Below are 24328 nucleotides of genomic sequence, written 5' to 3' on the forward strand. Positions count from 1 at the left end.
TGGTTTTGGTGGGGGGTTTTTTGTGGTATTCGTTAAGCACTTACTGTGAGCCCGCCGTTGGGTAGGGACCGTCTCTATATGTTGCCAACTTGTACTTCCCAAGCGCTTAGTACAGTGCTCTGCACACAGTAAGCGCTCAATAAATACGATTGAATGAATGAATGAATGCCAGGCATTGTATTAAGGTCTGGGATAGATACAAGCTAATCAGGTTGGTCTCTAGACTGTTAGCTCATTGTGGGCAGGAAATTCAATTCAGTTGTATTTATTGAGCGCTCACTGTGTGCAAAGCACTGTACTAAGCGTTTGGGAGAGTACAAGATAACAACAACCAGACATGTTCCTGCCCACAGTGAGTTCACAGTCTAGAGGAATGTGTGTTTATTGTTATATTGTACCCTCCCAAGTGCTTCGTAGCGCTCAGCACACAGGAGGCACTCAGTAAATATGATTGACTCTGTCCACGTCCCACGTGGGACTCAGGCTCAATAGAGGAGGTACCTGAAGCACAAGTGATTTGTCCCAAGGGACTTTGGGCAGACAGTGACGGAGTCGACGCCGAGGCCCAGGCTCTTTCCACTAGTCCACACCGGTTTTCCAGCATTCCCTGGATCTCCAGGTGAAACGGAGCCGGCGTCCCTGAGCGCGAGGTCTGCCACGGTTCCTGTCTGTCCTCTGGACGATCTCCTTCCCGTTTTGGTGCGTAGAGCCAAAAAAGCTGCAGCTCATTCCATGACAAGAATACAACAGAGCTGCATTTCTGTGAGGCCTCGTGCGGACCTTGGCTCCATCCTCCTCCACCGCCCCCAGATTGGGCGTTCAGGGTCCCAGCGGGAAGCTGCTCAGCGCCCGGTAAAATTAGCCGGCCCGAGCCCGCCGACCAGATTCTCGTGCCTGAAACAGACAATTAAGCATGGCTCTGTTGAAAATAGTAATTAATCACGGAGCTAGCTTCCCCTACCCTTCCTCTTCTGCCTCCCCTGCTGAGGCGGTGAGGTGCTCAGAATAATAATCGTGGTATTGAAGTGCTTACTATGTGCCAGGCACTGTACTAAGCGCCAGGGTAGATGCAAAGTAATCACGCTGGGCACAGTCCCTGTCCCACATGGGACTCACCGCCTTAATCCCCATTTTATTCATTCCTTCAGTCGTATTTATTGAGCACTTACTGTGTGCAAAGCGCTTGGGAGAGTACAGTATAACAACAACAGACACATTCCTGCCCACAACGAGCTTACAGTCTAGAGGGGGAGACAGACATTAATATACATAAATAAATAAATTAAAATCGATAAATAAATTACAGATTTATACAGATGCATACATATGTGCTGTGGGGATGGGAGGGAGGATGAACGAAGGAGCAAGTAAGGTGCAGAGGGAGTGGGAGGAGAGGAGAGGAGGGTTTAATCAGGGAAGGCTTCTTGGAGGAGACATGCCTTCAATAACGGTTTGAAGTGGGGGAGAGCAATTTTCTCTCTGATTTTATAGATGAGAGATAGAGAAGTGAAGTGACTTGCCCACGCTCAACAGCAGACAAGTGGCAGAGCTGGGATTTGAACCCAGGTCCTTCTGACTCCAGGCTCTGTGCTCTTTCCACTCGACCACACTGCTTCTCTAAACCTAACTGCCCATTTAGGAAAGGTGTTGGAGAATAATAATAAAAATAATAATAATGAAGATGGTATTTGTTAAGCGCTTACTATGGTCAAGCACTGTTCTAAATGCTGGGGTAAATACAAGGTAATCAGGTTGTCCCATGTGGGGCTCACACCTTCACTCCCATCTTACAGATGAGGTAACTGAGGCCCAGAGAAGTGAAGTGACTCGCTCAAGGTCACGCAGCAGACAAGTGGGAGAGCCAGGATTAGAACCCACATCCTCTGACTCCCAAGCCCGGGCTCTTTCCGCTAAGCCAAGGCTGCGTGCCCTTACAGTGGAAGCCAGCTCTGAGCCCCTTTTCAGGTGACACAGGTACAAAACTCACTCTGGGCAGGGAAGGAGTCTGCTAATTCTTTAGTACTAGTGTAGCCTCTCAAGTGCTTAGCACAGTGCTCTTGGGCAAATCACTTCACTTCTCCAGGCCTCAGTTCCCTCATCTGCAAAATGGGGATTGGGTAACTGTTCTTCCTCCTTAGATTGCGAGTCCCATGTGGGACAGGGACTGTGCCCGACATAATTAGCTTGTAGCTGCCCCAGAGATTAGAACAGTGCTTGTTAAGCACATAGTAAGTGCTTAACAAGTACTATAATAATGACAATGAGATAATAAACCCATTCCGTGCTCTGCATGTAGTAAGCATCTTGTTTAGGGCTCTGTCATAAAATAATAATAATAATAATAATAATAATGGCATTTTATTAAGCGCTTACTATGTGCAAAGCACTGTTCTAAGTGCTGGGGAGGTTACAATAATAATAATTAATGATGGTATTTATTAAGCACTTACTATGTGCAAAGCACTGTTCTAAGCGCTGGGGAGGTTACAGTAATAATAATAATAATAATAATAATGGTATTTATTAAGCGCTTACTATGTGCAAAGCAATGTTCTAAGCACTGGGGGGGATACAAGGTGATCAGGTTGCACCACGTGGGGCTCACAGTCTTCATCCCCATTTTACAGATGAGGTAACTGAGGCCCAGAGAAGTGAAGTAACTTGCTGATAGTCACACAGCTGGCAATTGGCGGAGCCGGGATTCGAACCCATGACCACCATACAGAGCCACGCTGCTTCAACAATGGCATTTATTAGCGTGGCTCAGTGGAAAGAGCCCGGGCTTTGGAGTCAGAGGTCACGGGCTTGAATCCCGGCTCCGCCACATGTCTGCTGTGTGACCTTGGGCAACTCACTTAACTTCTCTGAGCCTCAGTTACCTCATCAGTAAAATGGGGATTGACTGTGAGCCCCACGTGGGACAACCTGATCACGTTATATCCCCCCAGCGCTTAGAACAGTGCTCTGCACATAGTAAGCGCTTAACAAATGCCGTCATTATTACTATTATCATTTATTAAGCGATTACTATGTGCAAAGCACTGTTCTAAGCGCTGGATGAAAGCAGTGCCCTGTAAGCAGCTGCCGAGGGGACTCTCAGAAGGAGCAGAGGATGAAGGCCGAACACAAGAAGAAAACACAGCTGCAGGTCATTCAACCCCAACCCAACTAGCTCCACAAAGAGGTGCATGAACTCATGACTTTGTGACTTTCAGGCCGGTGCTCTATCTGTTACACCCTACTGCTTCTCAATTATTATCACCATTAGTTCCCACCTTACTCCACAGGGTCCAGGGGAAGCACAGAACACAATGAAGTCTCTTGTGTTCGGCCTTCATCCTCTGCTCCTTCTGAGATTCCCCCTCAGCAGCTGCTTACAGGGCACTGCTTTCATCCAGCGCTTAGAACAGTGCTTTGCACATAGGAAGCGCTTAATAAATGCTATTGTTGAAGCAGCGTGGCTCAGTGGAAAGAGCCTGGGAAATGGGCCTCAAATGACCCAGGTGCTCTGTACCCGAATACTGAGAGTGATCTGTGTCTCAGCAAAAATTTTATGCACCGAGGCACTTGTGTATTATTACCCAGGTCGAAATCTTTCCACATAAATTGGCGGCAATAGTTGGTTGGTGGCTCAGTAGAAGGGTTTTTAACGTACCCAGGTGTTTTCCCAAGGTTTCCTCTAAGTGCAGCAGACCTGACCTTTCGCCCCAGCTCCTCTTTGCAGATGACCCACACGACCAGATGCTGACTGCATTTAAAATGAAAATCAATCAATCACATTTATTGAGTGCTTACTGTGTGCAGAGCACTGTACTAAGCGCAAGTTGGCAACATATAGAGACGGTCCCATTGATTGAATGCAGGCACTCATTCAATCGTATTGTACTAAGCGCTTGGGAAGTACAAGTTGGCAACATATAGAGACGGTCCCATTGATTGAATACAGGTACTCTTTCAATCGTATTGATTGAATTCAGGTGCTCATTCAGTGTATTGATTGAATGCAGGCGCTCATTCAATCAGATTGATTGAATGCAGGTGTTCATGCAATCGTATTGATTGAATGCAGGTGCTCATTCAATCAGATTGATTGAATGCAGGTGCTCATTCAATCGGATTGATTGATTCATTCATTCATTCAATCGTATTTATTGAGCACTTACTGTGTGCAGAGCACTGTACTAAGCGCTTGGAAAGTACAAGTTGGCAAAATATAGAGACAGTCCCTACCCAACAGTGGGCTCACAGTCTAGAAGGGGGAGACAGAGAACAAAACAAAACATATTAACCAAATAAAATAAATAGAATATGCACAAGTAAAATAATTAAATAAATAGAGTAATGAATCCCTACAAACATATATACATATATACAGGTGCTGTGGGGAAGGGAAGGAGGTAAGGCGGGGGGGGGGGGGGGGGGGGGGGATGGAGAGGGGGAGGAGGGGGCTCAGTCTAGGAAAGCCTCCTAGTCTGGGAAGGCCTCCTATTGATTGAGTGCACGCACTCATTCAATCGTATTGATTGAATGCAGGCACGCATTCAATCGTATTGATTGAACGCTTAGTGTGTGCATTCAATTGTATTGACTGAACGCTTAATCGTATTAATTGAGCACTTACAGTGCGCAGAGCACTGGGCTAAGCACTTGGGAAGTACAAGTCGGCAACATCTAGAGACGGTCCCTACCTAACAGTGGGCTCACAGTCTAGAAGGGGGAGACAGACAACAAAACAAAACATATTAACAAAAGAAAATAAATAGAATAAATATGTACAAATGAAATAGAGTAATAAATATGTACAAACATAATCGTATTAATTGAGGGCTTACTGCGCGCAGAGCACTGTACTAAGTGCTTGGGAAGTACAAGTCGGCAACATCTAGAGACAGTCCCTACCCAACAGCGGGCTCACAGTCTAGAAGGGGGAGACAGACAACAAAACAAAACATATAAATAGAATAAATATGTACAAATAAAATAGAGTAATAAATACGTACAAACATAATCGTATTAATTGAGGGCTTACTGCGCGCAGAGCACTGTACTAAGCGCTTGGGAAGTACAAGTCGGCAACATCTAGAGACCGTCCCTACCCAACAGCGGGCTCACAGTCTAGAAGGGGGAGACAGACAACAAAACAAAACATATTAACAGAAGAAAATAAATAGAATAAATATGTACAAATGAAATAGAGTAATAAATACAAACATAATCGTATTAATTGGGTGTTTAGTGCACGCAGAGCACTGGACTAAGCGCTTGGGAAGTACAAAGCGGCGACAGTGACAGTCTTCCACCCTTCAAAGCCCTACTGAGAGCTCACCTCCTCCAGGAGGCCTTCCCACACTGAGCCCCCTTTTTCCTCTCCCTCTCCCCATCCCCACCTCCTTCCCCTCCCCACAGCACCTGCATATATGTATATATGTTTGTACGTATTTATTACTCTATTTATTTTTCTTGTACATATTTATTCTATTTATTTTATTCTGTTTAATACGTTTTGCTGTCTGTCTCCCCCTTCTAGACTGTGAGCCCGCTGTTGGGCAGGGACCGTCTCTAGATGTGGCCGACTTGGACTTCCCAAGCGCTTAGTACAGAGCGCTCAATAAATACGATTGAATGAATGACAGACTGCGCGCATGAATGAATGACGCCCGTCTCCGGGGAGCTCCCGGCTGGTCACGTGGTCGGGAATCCCCCCTCCCCGCGGACGACACCAACTGTCGGAATGGCGGGGGGGTTGGGGGGAGGGTGGACGCGGCCACCAGCCGCCGGGGAGGGGGGGATCCCGGCCCTGAGGGGGTCGATTTAAAGGGCAGAAAGGGTGGGTTTCGTGGTGTGATCGATCCCCGTCCCGGTCCCGGCGGGATGGGTGGGCCGGTCCTCTCCTCCCCGCCGGCACACCCCCGCGTCCCGAGTGGTGCAGGCGAGCGGGGGCTCCCTCCCTCGTGCTCCGCCGTCAGCGCGAGCCGGCGGGGGCCGTGCGCATGCGCCGGGACGGGGGGGCGGGGCTTCGTCTGGGTCGGGCCGCGACCACAGCGGAGGCAGGGACTGAGGGGGAGACGGAGATATTGGGGGGGGCAGAGATGGAGAGAGACTGAGGGAGGAGACAGAGAGACAGAGAGAGGAGAGAGATCGAGGGGGGAGACAGATTGGGGGGCAGAGACAGAGATTGAGGGGGAGACAGAGATTGAGAGAGATTGAGGGGGAGACAGATTTAGGGGGGCAGAGATAGACGAGAGGGGAGACAGAGATTGAGGGGGAGACAGAGATTTAGGGGGGCAGAGATAGGGAGAGATCGAGGGAGGAGAGAGAGATTGAGAGAGATCGAGGGGGGAGAGAGATTGAGGGGGAGACAGAGAGAGAGAGATCGAGGGGGGAGACAGATTGAGAGAGATCGAGGGGGAGAGAGACAGAGAGAGATTGAGGGGGGAGACAGATTTGGGGGGCAGAGATCGAGATTGAGGGGGAGACAGATCGAGAGGGGAGACAGAGATTGAGAGAGATTGAGGGGGAGACAGATTTAGGGGGGCAGAGATAGGGAGAGATCGAGGGGGGAGAGAGATTGAGGGGGAGACAGAGAGAGATCGAGGGGGAGACAGAGATTGAGAGAGATCGAGGGGGAGAGAGATTGAGGGGGAGACAGAGATAGAGATCAGGAGAGAGACAGAGAGAGACTGAGGGGGAGACAGAGATAGAGATCAGGAGAGAGATTGAGGGGGAGACAGAGATAGAGATCAGGAGAGAGATTGAGGGGGTGACAGAGATAGAGGCCGAGGGGGGAGGGAGACTGAGAGGCATCGAGAGGAGTGACGGATTGAGGGGGAGGCAGAGGGAGAGAGAGAGATCGAGAGGAGAGACAGATTGAGGGGGAGACAGATCTAGAGAGATCGAGAGGGGAGATAGAGGGAGAGAGAGATCGAGGGCGGAGACAGATTGAGGAGGAGGCAGAGATAGAGAGATATTGAGGGGGAGGCAGAGGTGGGGAGAGACTGAGAGAGAGATCGAGAGGAGAGACAGATTGAGGGGGAGACAGATCGAGAGGGGAGACAGAAAGAGAGATCGAGGGGGGAGACAGATTGAGGAGGAGGCAGGGATAGAGAGATATTGAGGGGGAGGCAGAAATGGGGAGAGACTGAGAGAGATCGAGGGGGGAGACAGATTGAGGGGGAGGCAGAGCTAGAGAGAGATGGAGGGGGAGACGGGGAGAGAGCGAGCAAGAGGAGAGACAGATTGAGGGAGGGGGAGAGGGTGGGGGGGAGGCCGGGCGAGAGCGAGCAGCGCGTGCCGGTGCCGGTGCCCGTGCCGGTGCCGGTGCCGGTGCCCGTGGGTGGGGCGGGGCCACGGGGCCAGGGGCCCAGGCCGCCCCCGGGCTTGGGAAGGTCCTTTTGGGGTCCCCGGGGTCCCCGGGGTCCGTCCGCCATGGCCGGCGCGGGCCAACGGCCCTCTTCCCGGCGCGGCCAGGACGGCGAGGCGGGCGGGCCCGGGCCGGGGGACGGGGCGGGGCCCATCTCCCCTCCCGCCGCCCTGGAGGACGCCGAGCTGGCCCTGGCGGGCATCAACATGCTGCTCAACAACGGCTTCAGGGAGTCCGACCGCCTCTTCAAGCAGTACAGGTGACGCCCCGAGCCATCCTCCCCACCTGGAAGCCCCTTCTCCTTCCAGACGACGCCCCCCGAACCCCGTTTTTTCTCCCACACCTGCACGAAGCCCCTCTCCCCCCCACCCCCCCACCCTACTCTTCTGGCCTGTGGCCTTCCCTGTTATTCGCCTCCCCCTGCCCCCCACTTTCTTTCCCACACCTGCCCGAAGCCCCTCTCCTATCCACCCCCCTGTTGTCCTGGCCTGTGGCCTTCCCCGTTATCTGCCTCCCACCTTCCCACACCTGACCGAAGCCCCTCTCCCACCCACCCCCCTGCTGTCCTGGCCTGTGGCCTTCCCCATTATCTGCCTCCCTCTTTCCCACACCTGCACACAGCCCCTCTCCCATCCACCCCCCTGCTGTCCTGGCCTGTGGCTTTCCATGTTATCTGCCTCCCACTTTCCCACACCTGCACACAGCCCCCTCCCATCCAACCCCCTGCTGTCCTGGCCTGTGGCCTTCCCCGTTATCTCCTTCCCACTTTCCCACACCTGCCCAAAGCCCCTCTCTCCAGCAAGCACCCACCCCCCGCACACTCTGCTGTCCTGGCCTCTGTCCTTCCCCGTTATCTCCCTCCCACTTTCCCACACCTGCCCAAAGCCCCTCTCTCCAGCAAACACCCACCCTCCACATACCCTGCTGTTCTGGCCTGTGACCTTCCCCATTACCTGTCTCCCACTTTCCCACACCTGCCCAAAGCCCCTCTCCCCAGCAAACACCCCCCGCCCCCCCCAACCCTACTCTTCTGGCCTGTGGCCTTCCCTGTTATCCACCTCCTCCTGCCCCCCACTTTCCCACACTTGCACGAAGCCCCTCTCCCACCCAACACCCACCCATCCACCCACCCCCCTGCTGTCCTGCCTGTGGCCTTCCCCATTATCTCCCTCCCTCTTTCCCACACCTGCACAAAGCCCCTCTCCCCAGCAAACACCCACCCCCCACACACCTTGCTGTCCTGACCTGTGGCCTTCCCCGTTATCTGCCTCCCACTTTCCCACACCTGCCCAAAGCCCCTCTCCCCAGCAAACACACCCCTCCCCCCCACTCTTCTGGCCTGTGGCCTTCCCTGTTATCCACCTCCCTCTGCCCCCCACTTTCTTTCCCGCACCTGCACAAAGCCCCTCTCCCACCCAACGCCCACCCATAACCCACCCCCCTGCTGTCCTGGCCTGTGGCCTTCCCCGTTATCCCCCTCCAAACAGCCCTTTCCCCTCCTCCACCTTTCGTTAAGCGCTTACTATGTGCCAGGCGCTTTCCCGACCCCCCCGGGGTGGTCACAAGCTAATCAGGTTTGGGAACGGTCCATGCCCCCACACGGAGCTCACAGTCTCCATCCCCTTTTTCCAGATGAGGTCACTGAGGCTTGGGGAAGTGAAGTGACTTGCCCAAGGTCACACAGCAGACAAGGGGCAGAGCCGGGAGTAGAACCAGGCTCCTTCCAACTCCCAGGCCTTGCTGCTTCTCCCTGCTCTTTATGTTGCGTTGCTGTCTGTAGTAACTCATCCATTCGGTCAGTCGTATTTATTGACCACTTACCGTGTTCAGAGTGCTTTTTTTTTATAATGGCATTTATTAAGCTCTTATTATGTGCAAAGCACTGTTCTAAACACTGGGGAGGTTACAAGATAATCAGGTTGTCCCTCATGGGGCTCACAGTCTTAATCCCCATTTTACAGATGAGGTTACTGAGGCCCAAAGTCACATAGCTGACAATTGGCGGAACTGGGATTTGAACCCATGACCTCTGACTCCAAAGCCCGGGCTCTTTCCACTGACTGACTGTGAGCCCACTGTTGGGTAGGGACTGTCTCTATATGTTGCCAACTTGTACTTCCCAAGCGCTTAGTACAGTGCTCTGCACACAGTAAGCGCTCAATAAATAACGATAGATGATGATGATGATGAGCCACGCTACTTCTCACAGCGCGAGGAGCACTCTCCCTAATTGATAGGCAGGCTCCAGTTGGAACACTTTAGTGAGCCCGGGCTTGGGAATCAGAGGTCATGGGTTCTAATCCCAGCTCCGCCATATATCTGCTGTGTGACCTTGGGCAAGTCACTTAACTTCTCTGAGCCTGTTACCTCATCTGTAAAATGGAGACTGACTGTGAGCCCCACGTGGGACAATCTGAGCATTTTGTATTCCCCCCCCACCGCCGGCACTTAGAACAGTGCTTTGCACATAGTAAGCGCTTAACAAATGCCATCATTATTATCATTGAGTTGCCCTCGCCCCATCTCAGTTTTTCTTTTCCTTCCTGCCCCAGTTCTCTGGAGCCCCACGTAGGACAGAAACCCAGGGCCTGCAGCCTGGCCCAGGCAGCACCGTGAGCCAGACCAGAAGAGGGTCCAGGCTTCCCTTTCAGAGGATGCAGTGGATGGCACAGGGGGATGCCCGGGGTGTCCAAGAAGCTGCTTGAATCGGTCCTGACCCGACCAGATTCCGTTTGTGTCTGAGTCCAGGCTCCATTAACCAAACTCAGCCCATCTCGGCTGACCCCCCGTTGTCCATTCTGAGCCGGGCAGGCTGGCACCCCTCCCTCCCACATCCTTCACCTTTGGGGACCGAGTCCCCCGGGCTCGGCTAGCGATCGCTTCTTCCCCCAAATCGTGTGCCCGGGGTTGTCCTAGTTCTGTTTTAATTGTCTCTTTGGCTGCTCCGCTAATTCGGTTTCCTCTCCTCCACCCCCTCAACACATTTCCTTCAAACCCTTTCTCCCCCACTCTACCCAGTTAGCCTTGGATATTTGAAGCGGACGTTGATTTCCACTTCATCCCTTTGCTCGGTTTCCCTTTTGTGTGTTGTTTAGGTACTGCTTGAGACGGTCAAGTTCGGTAAACAAAACACCTGTCATCTGTTGTCATTTTTGTCAAAATCGTGTCATTCGTGGTGAATTAGATGTGAGCTCCTTCTAGGCAGGGAATGTGTCTACCAAGTCTTTCTCCCAAGTGCTTAGTACAGTGCTCTGCAGACAGCAAGGCACTCAATCAATACCATGGATCGATTTTTGGAGTCCCTTGTGCTGGGCATTTTTCAGCGTTCTGCTTACTTATCTGTGGTGCTAGAAAAAATGAAATTGATTAGTGGGGTTTTTGGATTTCTCTTTCAAATGACTTTTGCATTTTCTTGAGTTAGAAAATTGAGATATGAGAATACTGTATTGAATGTTTACATATTTACGCGAGGCTTTCCATTTTCGTCCCTTGTTTTTTTTTTTTTTTATCTGAGGGGGAAAAAAAAGAAGCTGGAGGTTTTGAAGATCTGTCATGACTCTCTGAAGCTAAAAGTAGTTAATCCAAGCTGGGGGCCAATTTTGGGGGCAAGTTAGAGCTTTCGTTGTGTTTGATTTTGACCATAAATTCCTATTATCTCTTTAATGTTTGTGTTTAAAGTTTAAAGTGACCCAGTAATCAATTATTATGCAAATTGTTGAATAACGATCTTTATGAAAAATTTTAGCTGCTAGATACACACATATGCACACACTTGTCACTCGTACTCTAAGATATGCCACTGACAGTGAACAGCTGCTCTAGACTTATATTTTCATGGCAGTTGGTTTTGTTGAATTGATAGATGGAAACAAAAGCCAGCCAGCGTGTGCTATTATTATGCCCATAATTCACAATCCAACAGGGAACAATTAAATGTAATAAATTATACAGGAGAGAATTAAAAAAATATATTCAGTAGTCTAAGCTTTGGAAAAATATTCAATTCATCCCTGGTTGTAGAACTGCCACATTTTTAATGGACAGAGAATGGGCAATTTCATAGTACATGCTCCGAAAAATATCCTTTTTAAATCAGGCAGGGGAAAGGAGGGAATTTCTTTAGGTCCAAAGGCCGGTTTCCAGCTAGGGCAGGCGATCGAAAGCCCCCCACGCCTTCTGGTGTCTGAGCAGGAGGGGAGAGGACTCTGTTGGAAGGAAACGTCCGCCCTTCCCCGATCACCGGCTCTGGCCCGTGCCCGACTGCTGATGCCCAGTCCCTTGGGGCATCCCCATAGCGGGGTTGCTACCTTCTCTGTGGGAAACTGAGGCACCCAGGAGGGCCCCTGGGCCAAAGCCCATCCCACCTACCCCCATTCCAGGGGCCACCGTGGCTCCCGTGGGGAGTTAGATCTCTCCTGTGGTCTGTGATTTGTCCACTCCTATGCTGATTCAAAAGTTCCCCTATAAGGTGGTCTTGTTTCTAAAGCAGTTCTGATGCCACAAGTGTCTTATGTAGCTTGACATGTTTGTTATCATTCAGCGTAAGCTGGCTGATTTTTAGTTGGACAAAAATCTTCTAAGGTTACTAGATAATCGTGGCCAGATGGGAAGATGTGTTCTCTGTCATCAACAGAAATTGAGCACATAGGCTATGCAGAGCAGGGCACCAACTGCTCAGGAGGGGAGAGAATAGGGTTAGACTCTATCCTTGCCTTCAGGGAGCTTAGAGGCTCAGGGGGAAAATGGAAGACCAACGCTAAAATACAGGTAGGGGGAAGTAACCCAGTTTAAAGAGATTGATTTGGAGTGGGATGTGGAGCCCCTGAGAACTGGGGTGACGTGGAAGGGATGACGTGGCAGCATGGGCAGATGGAAGGTGGGAAGAGGAGAACTTAATCAGGGAAGGCCTCTGAGACGCCTCATAAGATTTCAGAATTTGAAAGTGGGGAAAGTTGCGGTCTGTTGGATGTGAAGGGGGAGGGAGATGTCTAGTTTTTTTTTTTTTTTTACTTAGAAAATGCAATATTTAAAAGTTACGTGGCAAGACCTGTTTAACCGTTCCTTTTACGGCAATTAGTTTGAACCGCAGAACAGACCAGGAATATTCAGTGTCACGCTTACTCTTGCATTCCATCCTAATATTAGGCAGATCACTGCTAAAGGTGTCCTCTTGCGTGGTTCATTCGTTCAACTTCTTTTGTTTGTTTTGGAGCAATGATCGTATGCTTTTCAGGGTAAATGAGAGCCTTTTACTTATCTCCCGGCCAGTTTTAAATAGGAGAAGCGCAGTATCAATGACTGTTTTCCTCACCTTGTACAGAAGCAACCATTTGAATCTCGGCTTTATCCCCTAACAGGTCAAGTCAGTAAATCCAAGGCGGGAGGGGAGTGAATCACACTACCCAAACAAACAGACTCGCCTCCACGTAGCTTAGGCAGGATTTATGATTTACAAACGTGTCTCATATCTGTGAGTCCAAGTGTACATTCCAGTCTTTCAAGTTGCAGTGTTTCAGTAGTATTGTCTTGCCTCTCTTCTCCCTCTGCTCCGCCAATCACCTGAAAAAACATGGTCAGACTGGCAATATTCAGGGAATATTTGTGGGCGGGGGGCGGGGTGAAACTACTGGGACACCACCTATAGGAGCAGTGTGTTAGACCACAATCGATCAATCACTGTGTCTGTTGTTGTGTTGTACTGTCGCAAGCGCTCAGTACAGTGCCCCACACACAATAAGCACTCAATAAATACCACTGATTGAATCAGTGTCATTTGAGTGCTTACTCTGTGCGGAGCACTGCACTAAGCCCTTGGGAGAGTACGATATAATAGACAGCAATAATCCCTGTGTCCAAGGAAAGCACAGAGTAGTCTAAACTACCTGCTTCCCCGCCTTCTTAGACTGTGACTGGACTGGAGCTGCATCCAACCTGATTAACTTGGGCCCTAATCCCAGCTCCACCATTTGTCTACTCTGCATGACCTTGGTCAAGTCACTTAACTTCTCTCTGCCTCAATTAACTCATCTGAAAAACAGGGATTAAAATTGTGAGCCTCATGTGAGACCTGAGCCGTGTCTGACCCGATTAGCTCTTATCTCCTCCAGCGCGTAGTGCGGGGCCTGGCACACAGTAAGTGCTTAACAAATTCTGTTAAAACCAAAACACAAAACCCAGCTTATATCTGCCCCATGCTTAGAGCAGTGCTTGACATATAGTAAGCGCTTAGTAAATGCCATTATTATTACTAGAGGAAATGTATTACTGATCCTCCAGCTCAGGATTCTGCCACAAATTGTGACAACAGGATGTTGGGGGTGATGGCGGTTTGGCTGGTTACCTGTGTCCTAATGGTTGGGGATGGTCCTTCTCTAACATCTTAAATTTTGTTTTTCCCCTTCCCTTGACTTCTTATGTGCATAACTTCCTGTGGTAACGGATTCCACCCTCCACTGAATGGAAAAAGTAGTTCCTCTCGTTTTGAATCCAGCACTGTCCGCTTCATTCGTTGTGGTAGATGAGGTGAAATCATTCTTGGTTCACCTTGCCCACCCTTGCCTGATTTTGTAAGTGTCAGTGGTGTCCTGTCTGGGCCTAATCTTTTCCAGGTATCCCCTTGGAAGCTCTTTTGTGTTTCTCATCATCTCGGTTGCCCCTCTTTGAAATCTAAATTTCTTAGGTCGTTTCTGAGGCACATCGAACAGAACCACACTTCACACAGAATTCAAGCAGAGCTACAACGTGGTTTCATATCCCGGCAAAAGTGTGCCTTTTGTTTCCCTCACCCTTCCATATGATATTCAACATTTTGCGGGCCTTTTGGACTGTTCTCACATATCCCAAAGCATTGAGAATCCTCCCGAGGGAAAGAGCAGAAATTAGAAGCAGCTCCGAATCCTTGGAAGCTGTGTGTAGTAGAGTCAGATGGCCTGGCTTCCTTTCAGGATTACTTGAATTTATTGAATTTCAGGTCCTTAATTACATTTCTTCATGTACCGGGAGACATGGGGATCACCCAGAGGGGAAAAATCAAAGCAAGCAATCTAATAATAGGCTTTTAGGGTGTTGCCTCCTGTACTTTTCCTTGAGCCAGCTCAAGGAATTTTTAAAAGACATTTTTTCTGGCTGGTTGTTCATTTTTCTGACTTGTTTTTTTATATTCCTACTTGATCAGATATGTGTGTGGGTGAAGCCATCGTTAGGGAAAGCAACACAGTCCTATCTCTGGAATCTTACTTCTCTAATTTAAATATAATTTTATCACGAACTGATGTTCGCTGACCACGTGATCAGGCCATCATAAATCTTCCTATTGACTACCAAATCTAACAAGAGGAGCCTAGGCAAAAGAAAGCTTTTCTGCCAAGTGGGTATTGAAAATCATTTCCGGCTCTGCCGCTTGTCTGCTGTGTGACCTCGGGCAAGTCACTGAACGTCTCTGCTCCTCAGTTACCTCATCTGTAAAATGGGGATTGAGACTGTGAGCCCCATGTGGGACAGGGACTCTGTCCAACTTGATTTGCTTGTCTCCTCCCCAGTGCTTAGTATAGTGCCTTGCACATAGTAAGTGCTTAACATAATAATTATTATAGAAAAAACCTGCTCTAGTCCTGTACATATTTACCAATGCACTTTGCTAGATTAAGAGAATACCAGCATGTAACAGATGCATTGAGAATACCTTAGACTGAGGCTTTCAGCGCAGGCAAACCCAGATGAAATAAAAGGACGAAAGAAAGGATATTGAATTAGTTTTTGGCATGCTGCCTGATTATCTGTAACCTGAATTTTTTTTTCCTAGGTTCTGATCTGGTATGTGAGGATTTCCTTTAACAACTGAACGCGTTGTGGGCAGGGATTGTCTCTATTTGTTGCTGAATTGTACTTCCCAAGGCTTAGTAGAGTGCTCTGCACACAGTAAGCATTCAATAAATACGATCAAATGAACGAGTGAATGTTTTAAATGGGCACCCCTGGATTCCTTCCTGGTGGTTCTCAACGCTCAAGGAGCAGGCTTGTCACGTTTCCCTCGAATTACTCCATGCCAGAAGCAGCTCTTTCTCTTAAAACATGTTATTTTTTGAAGTCTGAAAGGAGCTGATTCTTAACCAGGACCTGCCACGTAGGAAGACACCTGCTCGTAAGGTCCCCTTTGTTACATGAGACTAGCTAGTAGCCCCGATGTCGGTCCAGTTTGGGGTATCAGGAGACCCCGGTTTTAGTTGTGACTCTTGCAGGTAGGGGAATGTCTGCTGAGGTAAATGCAGTGCTTTGCACACAGCAAGCACTCAGTGAATGCGATTGAATGAACGGGGTTGCGTCATCAGTGATGAAGGTCTCTCCTCAAAGCCGTTGCCTAGGATGTTCTGCAACATGGACTGGTTGGTTAGGAATCCTGAAAAATAACAGTGGTATTTGTAAGTCCTTACTCTGTGCCAAACACTGAACTGGGCACCAGGGTAATAATAATAACGATGGCATTTGTTAAGCGCTTACTATGTGCAAAGTACTATTCTAAGCGCTGTGAAGGATACAAGGTGATCAGATTGTCCCACGTGGGGCTCACAGTCTTAATCCCCATTTTACAGATGAGGTAACCGAGGCATAGAGAAGTTCAGTGACTTGCCCAAAGTCACAAAGCTGACAGTTGGCGGAGCTGGGATTTGAACCCGTGACTTCTGACTCCCAAGCACGTGCTCTTTCCACAGAGCCCCGCTGCTTCAGGTCCCACATGGGGCTGCCATTTTAAGTAGGAGGGAGAGTGGATGTTGAATCCCCATTTTCCAGACGAGGGAACTGAGGACTGGAGAGGTGGGGGCTTGCCCGAGGTCACACAGCAGGCGGATGGCAGGGGTGGGAGGAGAACCCAGGTCCTCTGGCTTCCAGCCCAGGCTCTTTCTGCTAGGCCACGCTGGCGGAGAGAGCACAGCGGCTCCCCAAGCCAACCAGCCGCTTGCTGGGGTTATAGCACTGCAGCCTGGTAATAATCGGCAATATATCAGCAAAGCACTGCAGTCCTGTCGGCCATAAATGGATCGCGCACAGAGGATGCCTTTGTGCGCGCTCCGCAATATGCCACCCGGCTTCCTGCCTACTGGCTCATGCCCCCCGTGCCCCAGCAGGACTACCACCGGCCCGGGTGAGAGACGGTGCGTATGTCGTGGCCCAAACCACCGTCGTTACGATCGGTCTCTACACACCGGCTTTCTGTTCTGGAGTCTGAGCCGAGACCCGGCCTTCATTCTCAGTGGGAGACCCCACCAAGCATCGTCGGCTAAGTCTCACAAGAAGAGCACTTAGTATGGTGCTCTCTACCCAGTAAGCACCCAATAAATACGACTGAATGAAAAGAGCGTCCCAATTAACTCCCGAGTTTTCTCTTCAGTTCTGCCCCTGATCGGCTGCATGGCCTTGGAGGGAATATTCTCTCCAGCCTACTCTGAACGATTAAGGGGGTGGTCAACATCTCGTTTACTCCCTCTTTTCTCCAGCTCCCCTTGAGGCATTCAACTTTCATTTTGTATTTTCCTCCCAAAGTAGCTAAGGGAGGGGAGAAGGTAAAACAAAATCGTTTTATTTTTGGTGCTTTCCTAGATTTCTGTTTTTACGGTGTCGAGCACTCACTGTGCTGGGGTAGATAGAAAACGATCAGGTTGGAAACAGTCCGTGTCCCACATGAGGCTCACAGTCTTAATCCCTATTTTGCAGGTGAGGTAACCGAGGCCCAAAGAAGTGGCGACTTGCCCAAAGTCACTCGGCAGACAAGCGTTGGAGCCGGGATTAGAGCCAATTCCGCAAAAGGGAGGGGCATTTGAGGGAGGCCGTATGACCTAGGGGAAAGGGCAGGTCTGAAGAGTGACCTGAAATCTAGTCTCATTTCTGCTACTAGTTTGCCCTGTGACTTTGGGCAAGTCACCTAATGAATGGATCAAACTATAGTACTTATTGAGCTCTTACTGTTTGGAGAGCACTGTACAGTTTGATTGTGAGCTCCCCTGAGGGTGAGGGACTGTGTCTCATTCCCAACTGTGGATTTTCTCTCAGCGCTTAGTACGGTGTTCTACACCCAGTAAGTGTACGTTAAATGCCATTACTTCCGCAACAGAATTGGTAGACATTATCCCTGCCCTTGCAGACCAGAGGGGCCTCTTTTGGCCGCGGTTTCCTAATCTGTAAAGTGGGAATAATAATATCGGCTGTTCCCTACTCCCAGGGATGTTGTGAGGATAAAGCGAGATCTGCGATGTCAAAGCATTTTCAAAGAAAAACGAAATGTTGTACATAATCAGGTTTTTGGCTTTGAAAACCATTGTGGATTCCATGTATTCATGTTACCTCTGTCTTCTGTTCCCACAGACAGTTGTTGCCTGAAATATTTTGAAAGCTCTGGTTCCTTTGGAAAAGGATTTTTTTTAATTCATTCAATTTATTCAGTCATATATATTGAGCACTTATTGTGCGCAGAGCACTGTATTAAGCGCTTGGGAAAGTACAATACAGCAATAAAGAGCGACAATCCCTGCGCACACTGAGCTCACTGTCAAGAAGGACTTTTCACTTCTGGGTTGATTTGCCAAGGGCGTTTTTAAAAATTGAGTGAAATCATGAAGGGACTAGTTGGATAATTTTTTGGGGGCAATTTTAATGTTTGATGTTGATTTAAGTCCATTTTATCATGTCAAGAACAGTGTATCAGAGCAAAAGTCTGATTAATTATTGGTTCCAGCATTACTCTCAAAAGGACAGCCCTTAGACTGTGAGCCCCATATGGGATGGGACCGTATCCAACATGATTATTTTGTTTCTTCCCCAGCAGCAAGGGAAGCAGCCTTTCCAGGGCACCTGGATTCCAGTCCTGGCTCTGCCACTGGCCTGCTGTGTGGCCTTGGGCAAGTCACTTCACTTCTCTGTGACTCTGTTTCCTCATCTGCAAAATGGGGATACAATCCCTGTTCTTCCTTCTACTTAGACTGTGAGCCCTGTGTGGCACCTGATTACCTTATATCTGCCCCAGTGCTTAGAGCAGTGCTTGATACGTAGTAAGCACTTCACAAATACCACTTTGTATAGTGCTTGGCGCATAGTAAGTGCTTAACAAATACGACTTGGTAGAGTGCTTGGCCCAGAGTAAGCGCCTAAACAATTCCATTTTTAGTATCCTTGTTATCGTCCATTCAGTCGTACTTATTAAGCACTTATCATGTGGAGAGCACTGTACTAAGCACTTGGGAAAGTACAATACAATAAACAGTGACATACATTATATTACTATTATTATTATTCCCTTCATTCCTTCCTATATTTATTTTTTGTTTGTGTTAGCTAGTTTTAGTTGAAGCTTTGCTATTAAATCTATTTTTCCTGGAGACACAACTATGTTGTGGGCATTTAAACACAACGGGTGTGCTTGTTGGGTAAGAAATTGTATTGAAATACAACCAAAGGGAAGATGAAGCATCTTCCAGAAGATGGTGGCCCGGCGGGAATCAGAAGCCTGTTGACATTGAGGGGAGACCTTTTCTGAATGGGCTTTATTAGCTTTAAAAATTCATTATTCCCTCTAGAAATTACAGGCGGCAGGATGAGGTCATTCCTTTGACTTGCATTGTTCTCACCCATTAGAGTCCCGTTATTGATTTCATTATCATAGTTTTTATTCCCCAGTCCTTCAAAAAGCCCTTTAATGGATATTCGGGTCACCTCCCAGAGTATGAAACAGCCCACTCAGCTTTCTTGATTCTTATTTTAGAGGGCAGAGGGATTATTCATATCTACTCAACTAGGGAATATGTCTGTTGATTGTAGTATTGCCCTCTCCCAAATGCTTAGTACAGTGCTTTGCACACAGTAAGCACTCAATACATACGACTGAATGGGTACTAGGGGGTGGCGGACGTCGGTTTCCAAGCCCCTCCCTCCTTCGGGCAACACATCCTTGAAAATCAAATCATTATGGTTTGAGCATCACCAAGAACCCAGGACCGTGTAGCTACGACACGTGGCTAGAAGCACTTCTATATATTTGTATGTATTTCTTTTATTTGTACATATTTACTACTCTGTCTTATTAATGATGTGCATGTAGCTATAATTCTAATTATTCTGACGGTTTTGACACCTGTCTACTTGTTTTGTTTCGTTGTCTCCTCCTTCTAGACTGTGAAGCCCATTGTTGGGTAGGGACCTTCTCTATCTGTGGCCGACTTGTACTTCCCAAACACTTAGTACAGTTACCGCACTTACCGCACACGATAAATACGATTGAATGAATGAATGAACGAATGACATCACTCAGGAGATGGAGAAATTCCCGTTGGAGTTGATAAGGACTGTGCGGAAGAAAGCTTGAAGTGGGCAATAACCAACAAAAGACGGTTTTAGAAATTTTCTTCCGAGACGAATTGGAGCATCCCTCTTGCTCTGACTCCAGCATTGAAACCAGGCTGCGGGGGACTCCCGGGAATGCCAGCTGAGCATAGATCTTGGAGGTGGGGGGAAGGAAAGAAGTCCGGGTTCTCAGGGGCTCCCTCCTTTCCCTCCCCCGTGAACCCCACAGATTGCTCGGCCGGACAGCGTGAGGGGCTCAGTGTTGGATCCCTGTGGACAGCCACCACCCAGAGCTGCTGGTTATCGTCATCATCAGTGGTATTTATTGAGCGCTTCCTTTATGCTGAGCCCTGTCCTAAGTGCTTGGGAGAATACAGTACCACAGAGTTGGCAGACCTGTTTCCTGTCACTGATGTGTTGGAAGGCTACGCTGAGGCCAGAGAGAGCTCAGAAGAAGAGAAGCACAGCCCCGAAAACTAGCAAAATGTCAGATTCTCGGGTCTCATGGGAATGGGAAAATGGGAAACTCTGGCTTTCCATTCCGATTTAATCAGAGCCTTTTTCTCAATCCCAAAATGCCTGTGAATGTACATTTGACACAGCTTCTTGTCAGAGAGGAACAATGTCTCATTCCTACGTGTATATTCTCTTCCAGCACTTAGTACAGTGCTCTGCACCTAGTAAGTGCTTAATAAATGCCATTACTATTACATCAGTACAGAATTTGAGAACTACAGCGTGTGACGCTGTCTCTTAGCATCCCAATCTTAAATAGGTTTTTTATTGGCATCTGAGTGCTTACTATGTTCCGAGGCATGAGAATTAAGTTCTGGGGTTGGACGCAGTCCACATAGGGAAGTAGCGTGGCTCAGTGGAAAGAGCCCGGGCTTTGGAGTCAGAGGTCATGGGTTCAAGTCCTGGCTCCGCCACTTGTCAGCTGTGTGACTTTGGGCAAGTCACGTCACTTCTCTGTGCCTCAGTTACCTCATCTGTTAGCTCTCTTCCTCCCTTCAAGGCCCTGCTGAGAGCTCACCTCCTCCAGGAGGCCTTCCCAGACTGAGCCCCTTTCCTTCCTTTCCCCCTCGTCCCCCTCTCCACCCCCCCATCTTACCTCCTTCCCTTCCCCACAGCACCTGTATATATGTATATATGTTTGTACATATTTATTACTCTATTTATTTATTTATTTTACTTGTACATATCTATCCTATTTATTTTATTTTGTTAGTATGTTTGGTTTTGTTCTCTGTCTCCCCCTTTTAGACTGTGAGCCCACTGTTGGGTAGGGACTGTCTCTATATGTTGCCAATTTGTACTTCCCAAGCGCTTAGTACAGTGCTCTGCACATAGTAAGCGCTCAATAAATACGATTGATGATGATGATGATGATGATGATGTAAAATGGGGATTAAGACTGTGAGCCCCCCCGTGGGACAACCTGACCGCCTTGTTACTTCCCCAGTGCTTAGAACAGTGCTTTGCACATAGTACACGCTTAATAAATGCCATTATTATTATTATTATTATTACATAGGGCTCAGTCTTCATCCCCATTTAACAGATGAGGGAACTGAGGCAAAAGAGAAACTAAATGACTCGCCCAAGGTCACGCTAGAGGCAAGTGACCAGAACCCAGGTCTACTGTAACCTCTTTCCAGGAAGACACGTTGGACCTTTAACTTTTCCCTCAGAACATACCTAGACACCAACTTTTTGGTTAAACCGTAGCAAATTTGGAAATTGATGGGTCCAGTTCTCAGTCTTACAAAGAGGCTGGATTCAAATTAAAATTGAAGTTGAGTGTATTGTTTAGGATTTCTGTATTAATGCAGTGAGTCATTCTTTTGGCTGTTAATGTTCTTTTTTTCTCTTTTGTGAATCAGGACAGCCTTTGCCTCGTATTGAGAACTGGTATTTTGAATGAGAAAGAAGCTTGATGTTTTTGGGTCTTCAGCAGTACACACATGGCATTTTCGCTTACTCAATTTCTGTGTTTCAAACATGGATAAAAAAGAATTCAGATTCATCAACTACACATTGGTCAAGGGTTAAACCAGTAACAACAAACCTTTTATGATTGCTTTTATGGAATTTCAATAGAATGATTGTTCCTCTGATTTTCCCCAGTGTTAAAATACACCTGCAACTATGTAGTAATTTCCCTGCTGTTTATAGCTTGAATGTCATTTTATTCAAATATCATGACGATCGGATAGCATTTTGGACATTTTTCAGTTAGTCACTGGGTATTCATTCTGTGATTGATCAAACAAAGATACTGAAAACCAGGTTATTTGAAATACTGACTAGGAAAGGAAAGAAACAGTAGTGATATGTATGCTGTTCATGGTATTTAAGTGCTTACTATGTGTCAAACACTTCCCTACGCATTGGGGTAGATACAAGTCAATCAGATTGGACACAGTCCCTGTTTCGCATGGGACTCACAGTTGGAGTAGGAGGGGAGAACAGGTATTTAATCCGCATTTTACAATTGAGGAAACTGAGGCACAGAGGAGTTAAGTGACTTGCCCAAGGTCACAGAGCTTTTGGCAGTGCTGGAATTAGAACCCAGATCCTCTGACTCCACTATGCCTTGTTGCTTCTCTAATTGAATGACCTTGTCAGTCAGACAATCGTTTATCGAGTGCTTACTTTGTGCAGAGCACTGTACTAAACACTTGGGAGAGTACAAAATAACAATATAGCAGGCACATTCCCTCTCCAAACAAGCTTGCAATCTAGAGGGGGAGACAGACATTAATATAAATAAGTTACAGATAGGTACATTAGTGCCGTGGGGCTGGGACGGGGGATGAATAAAGGGAGCAAGTCAAGGTGACGCAGAAGGGAGTGGAGGAAAAGGAAAAGAGGGTTTAGTCAGGGAAGGCTTCTTGGAGGAAGTGCGCCTTCAGTAAGGCTTTGAAGGCAGGGAAAGATAATGTTGGATATGAGGAGGGAGGACGCTCCAGGCCAGAGTCAGGGCGTGGGTGAGAGAGAGGTCAGAGGCATTATAGACAAGATTGAGGTGGAGTGAGGTGAGTAGGAGAGTAGCCAAGTGAGGTAGGAGGGGGCAAGGTGTTGGATTGCTTTGAAGCCAATGGTGAGGAGTTTCCATTTAATGTGGAGGTGGATGGGCCATCCCTGAAGGTTATTGAGGAGTGGGGAAACATGGCTTGAAAGTTTTTTGTAGAAAAATAATCCAGGCAGCAGAGTGAAGTTATGGACTGGAGTGGAGAGAGACAGAATGCTGGGAGGTCAGCAAGGAGGCTGATGCAGTAATCCAAGTGGGATAGAATAAATGATTAAATTAACATCATAGATGGAGAGGAAAGGGTGGATTTCACTGACTTTTTTTTTTGTGAAGATTGAACTGACAGGATTTAGCGAGTGAATATGTGGGCTGAATGAGAGGAGTCAAGGATAGCGCCAAGATTTAGGCTTGTGAGACAGGAAGCTTGGTGGTGTCATCTATAGTAACGGGAAAGCCATGGGGAGGACAGGAAGAAGACAATCTTCTTCCATTGGGTGGGAAGATAAGGAGTTCTGTTTTAGACAGGTTAAGTTTGGAGTGACGAGAGGTCATCCAAGTAGAGATGGCTTGAAAGCAGGAAGAAATGGAGACTTCAGAGAGGGAAAGAGATCAGGGCTGAAGATTTAGCTAGGGGTTGTTGAAGCCACTTGAGCGAATGAGTTCTCCAAGGGAGTGGGTGTAAATGGAGCCTAGAAGGGGACCCGGAACTGAACCTTAATGGACCCCCACAGTTAGGGGGTGGGAGGCAGAGGAGTCCGCAGAAGAGACTGAGAATGAGCAGCCAGAGAGAGAGGAGAAGGGGTTGGTCGACAGCGTCGGAGGCAGCTGAGAAGTCGAGGAGGATTAGGATGGAGTAGAGGCTGTTGGATTTGGCAAGGAGGAGACGATTGGTGACCTCTGAGAGGGCGGTTTGTGTGGAGTGAAGGGGATGGAAGCCAGAATGGAGGGGGTCGAGGATAGGAACTTGAGACAGCAGGTGTAGACAACTCGCTCAAGGAATTTAGAGAGGACTGAGCCCTCATTTCCCCAGTCACCCCTCCTCCACCCTATCCGCGCTTAGATCCATATCCCTTCAACGATTGCTGTCCTCCCTGCCCTGAGCCCTGGAGTACTTGGGTACATGTTCCTTGCCCAGAACAGTGCTTGGCACAGGGTAAGCGCTTAACAAGTACCATAATTGTTATAATGAATTATTTCATATTCTTATGCTTTCCCTTATCTGCAATGTATTTTAATTTCTGGCTCCCACTGCAGGCTGTTAGCTCCTCATAGACAGGGATCATGTCTACAAGCTATTATATTGTACCAGAGAAGCAGTGTGGCCTAGTGGCTAGAGCATGGATCTAGGAGTCTGAATCCCAGCTCTGTCACTTGTATGCTGTGTGACCTTGAGCAAATCACTCAACTTTTCTGTGCCTCCATTACCTCATCTGTAAAATGGGGATTAAGAACGTGAGCCACATGTGGGACAGGGACTGTGTCTAGCCCAAGTTGCTTGTATCCACCCCAGCCCTTAGTACAGTGCCTGGCAACTGGTAAGGGGCTTAACAGATACCAATATTCTCTGCCACTTGTCAGCTGGGTGACTGTAGGCAAGTCACTTCACT

At 48.2% G+C, this 24328-nt stretch overlaps 1 protein-coding gene across 1 annotated transcript in view; it reads left to right on the forward strand.

The window, feature by feature from the left end:
- Window positions 1–7425: 7425 nt before the first annotated feature.
- Window positions 7426–24328, forward strand: part of TTC39C (tetratricopeptide repeat domain 39C) — an 87217-nt gene continuing 70314 nt past the window's right edge. The window contains exon 1 of the mRNA XM_038766537.1: window positions 7426–7619. Coding sequence (XP_038622465.1) covers window positions 7426–7619 — 194 coding nt within the window. The remainder of the gene's footprint in view (window positions 7620–24328) is intronic.

This window comes from Tachyglossus aculeatus, chromosome 25, assembly GCF_015852505.1.
Source record: "Tachyglossus aculeatus isolate mTacAcu1 chromosome 25, mTacAcu1.pri, whole genome shotgun sequence".
Classification (NCBI taxonomy): Eukaryota; Metazoa; Chordata; class Mammalia; order Monotremata; family Tachyglossidae; genus Tachyglossus; species Tachyglossus aculeatus.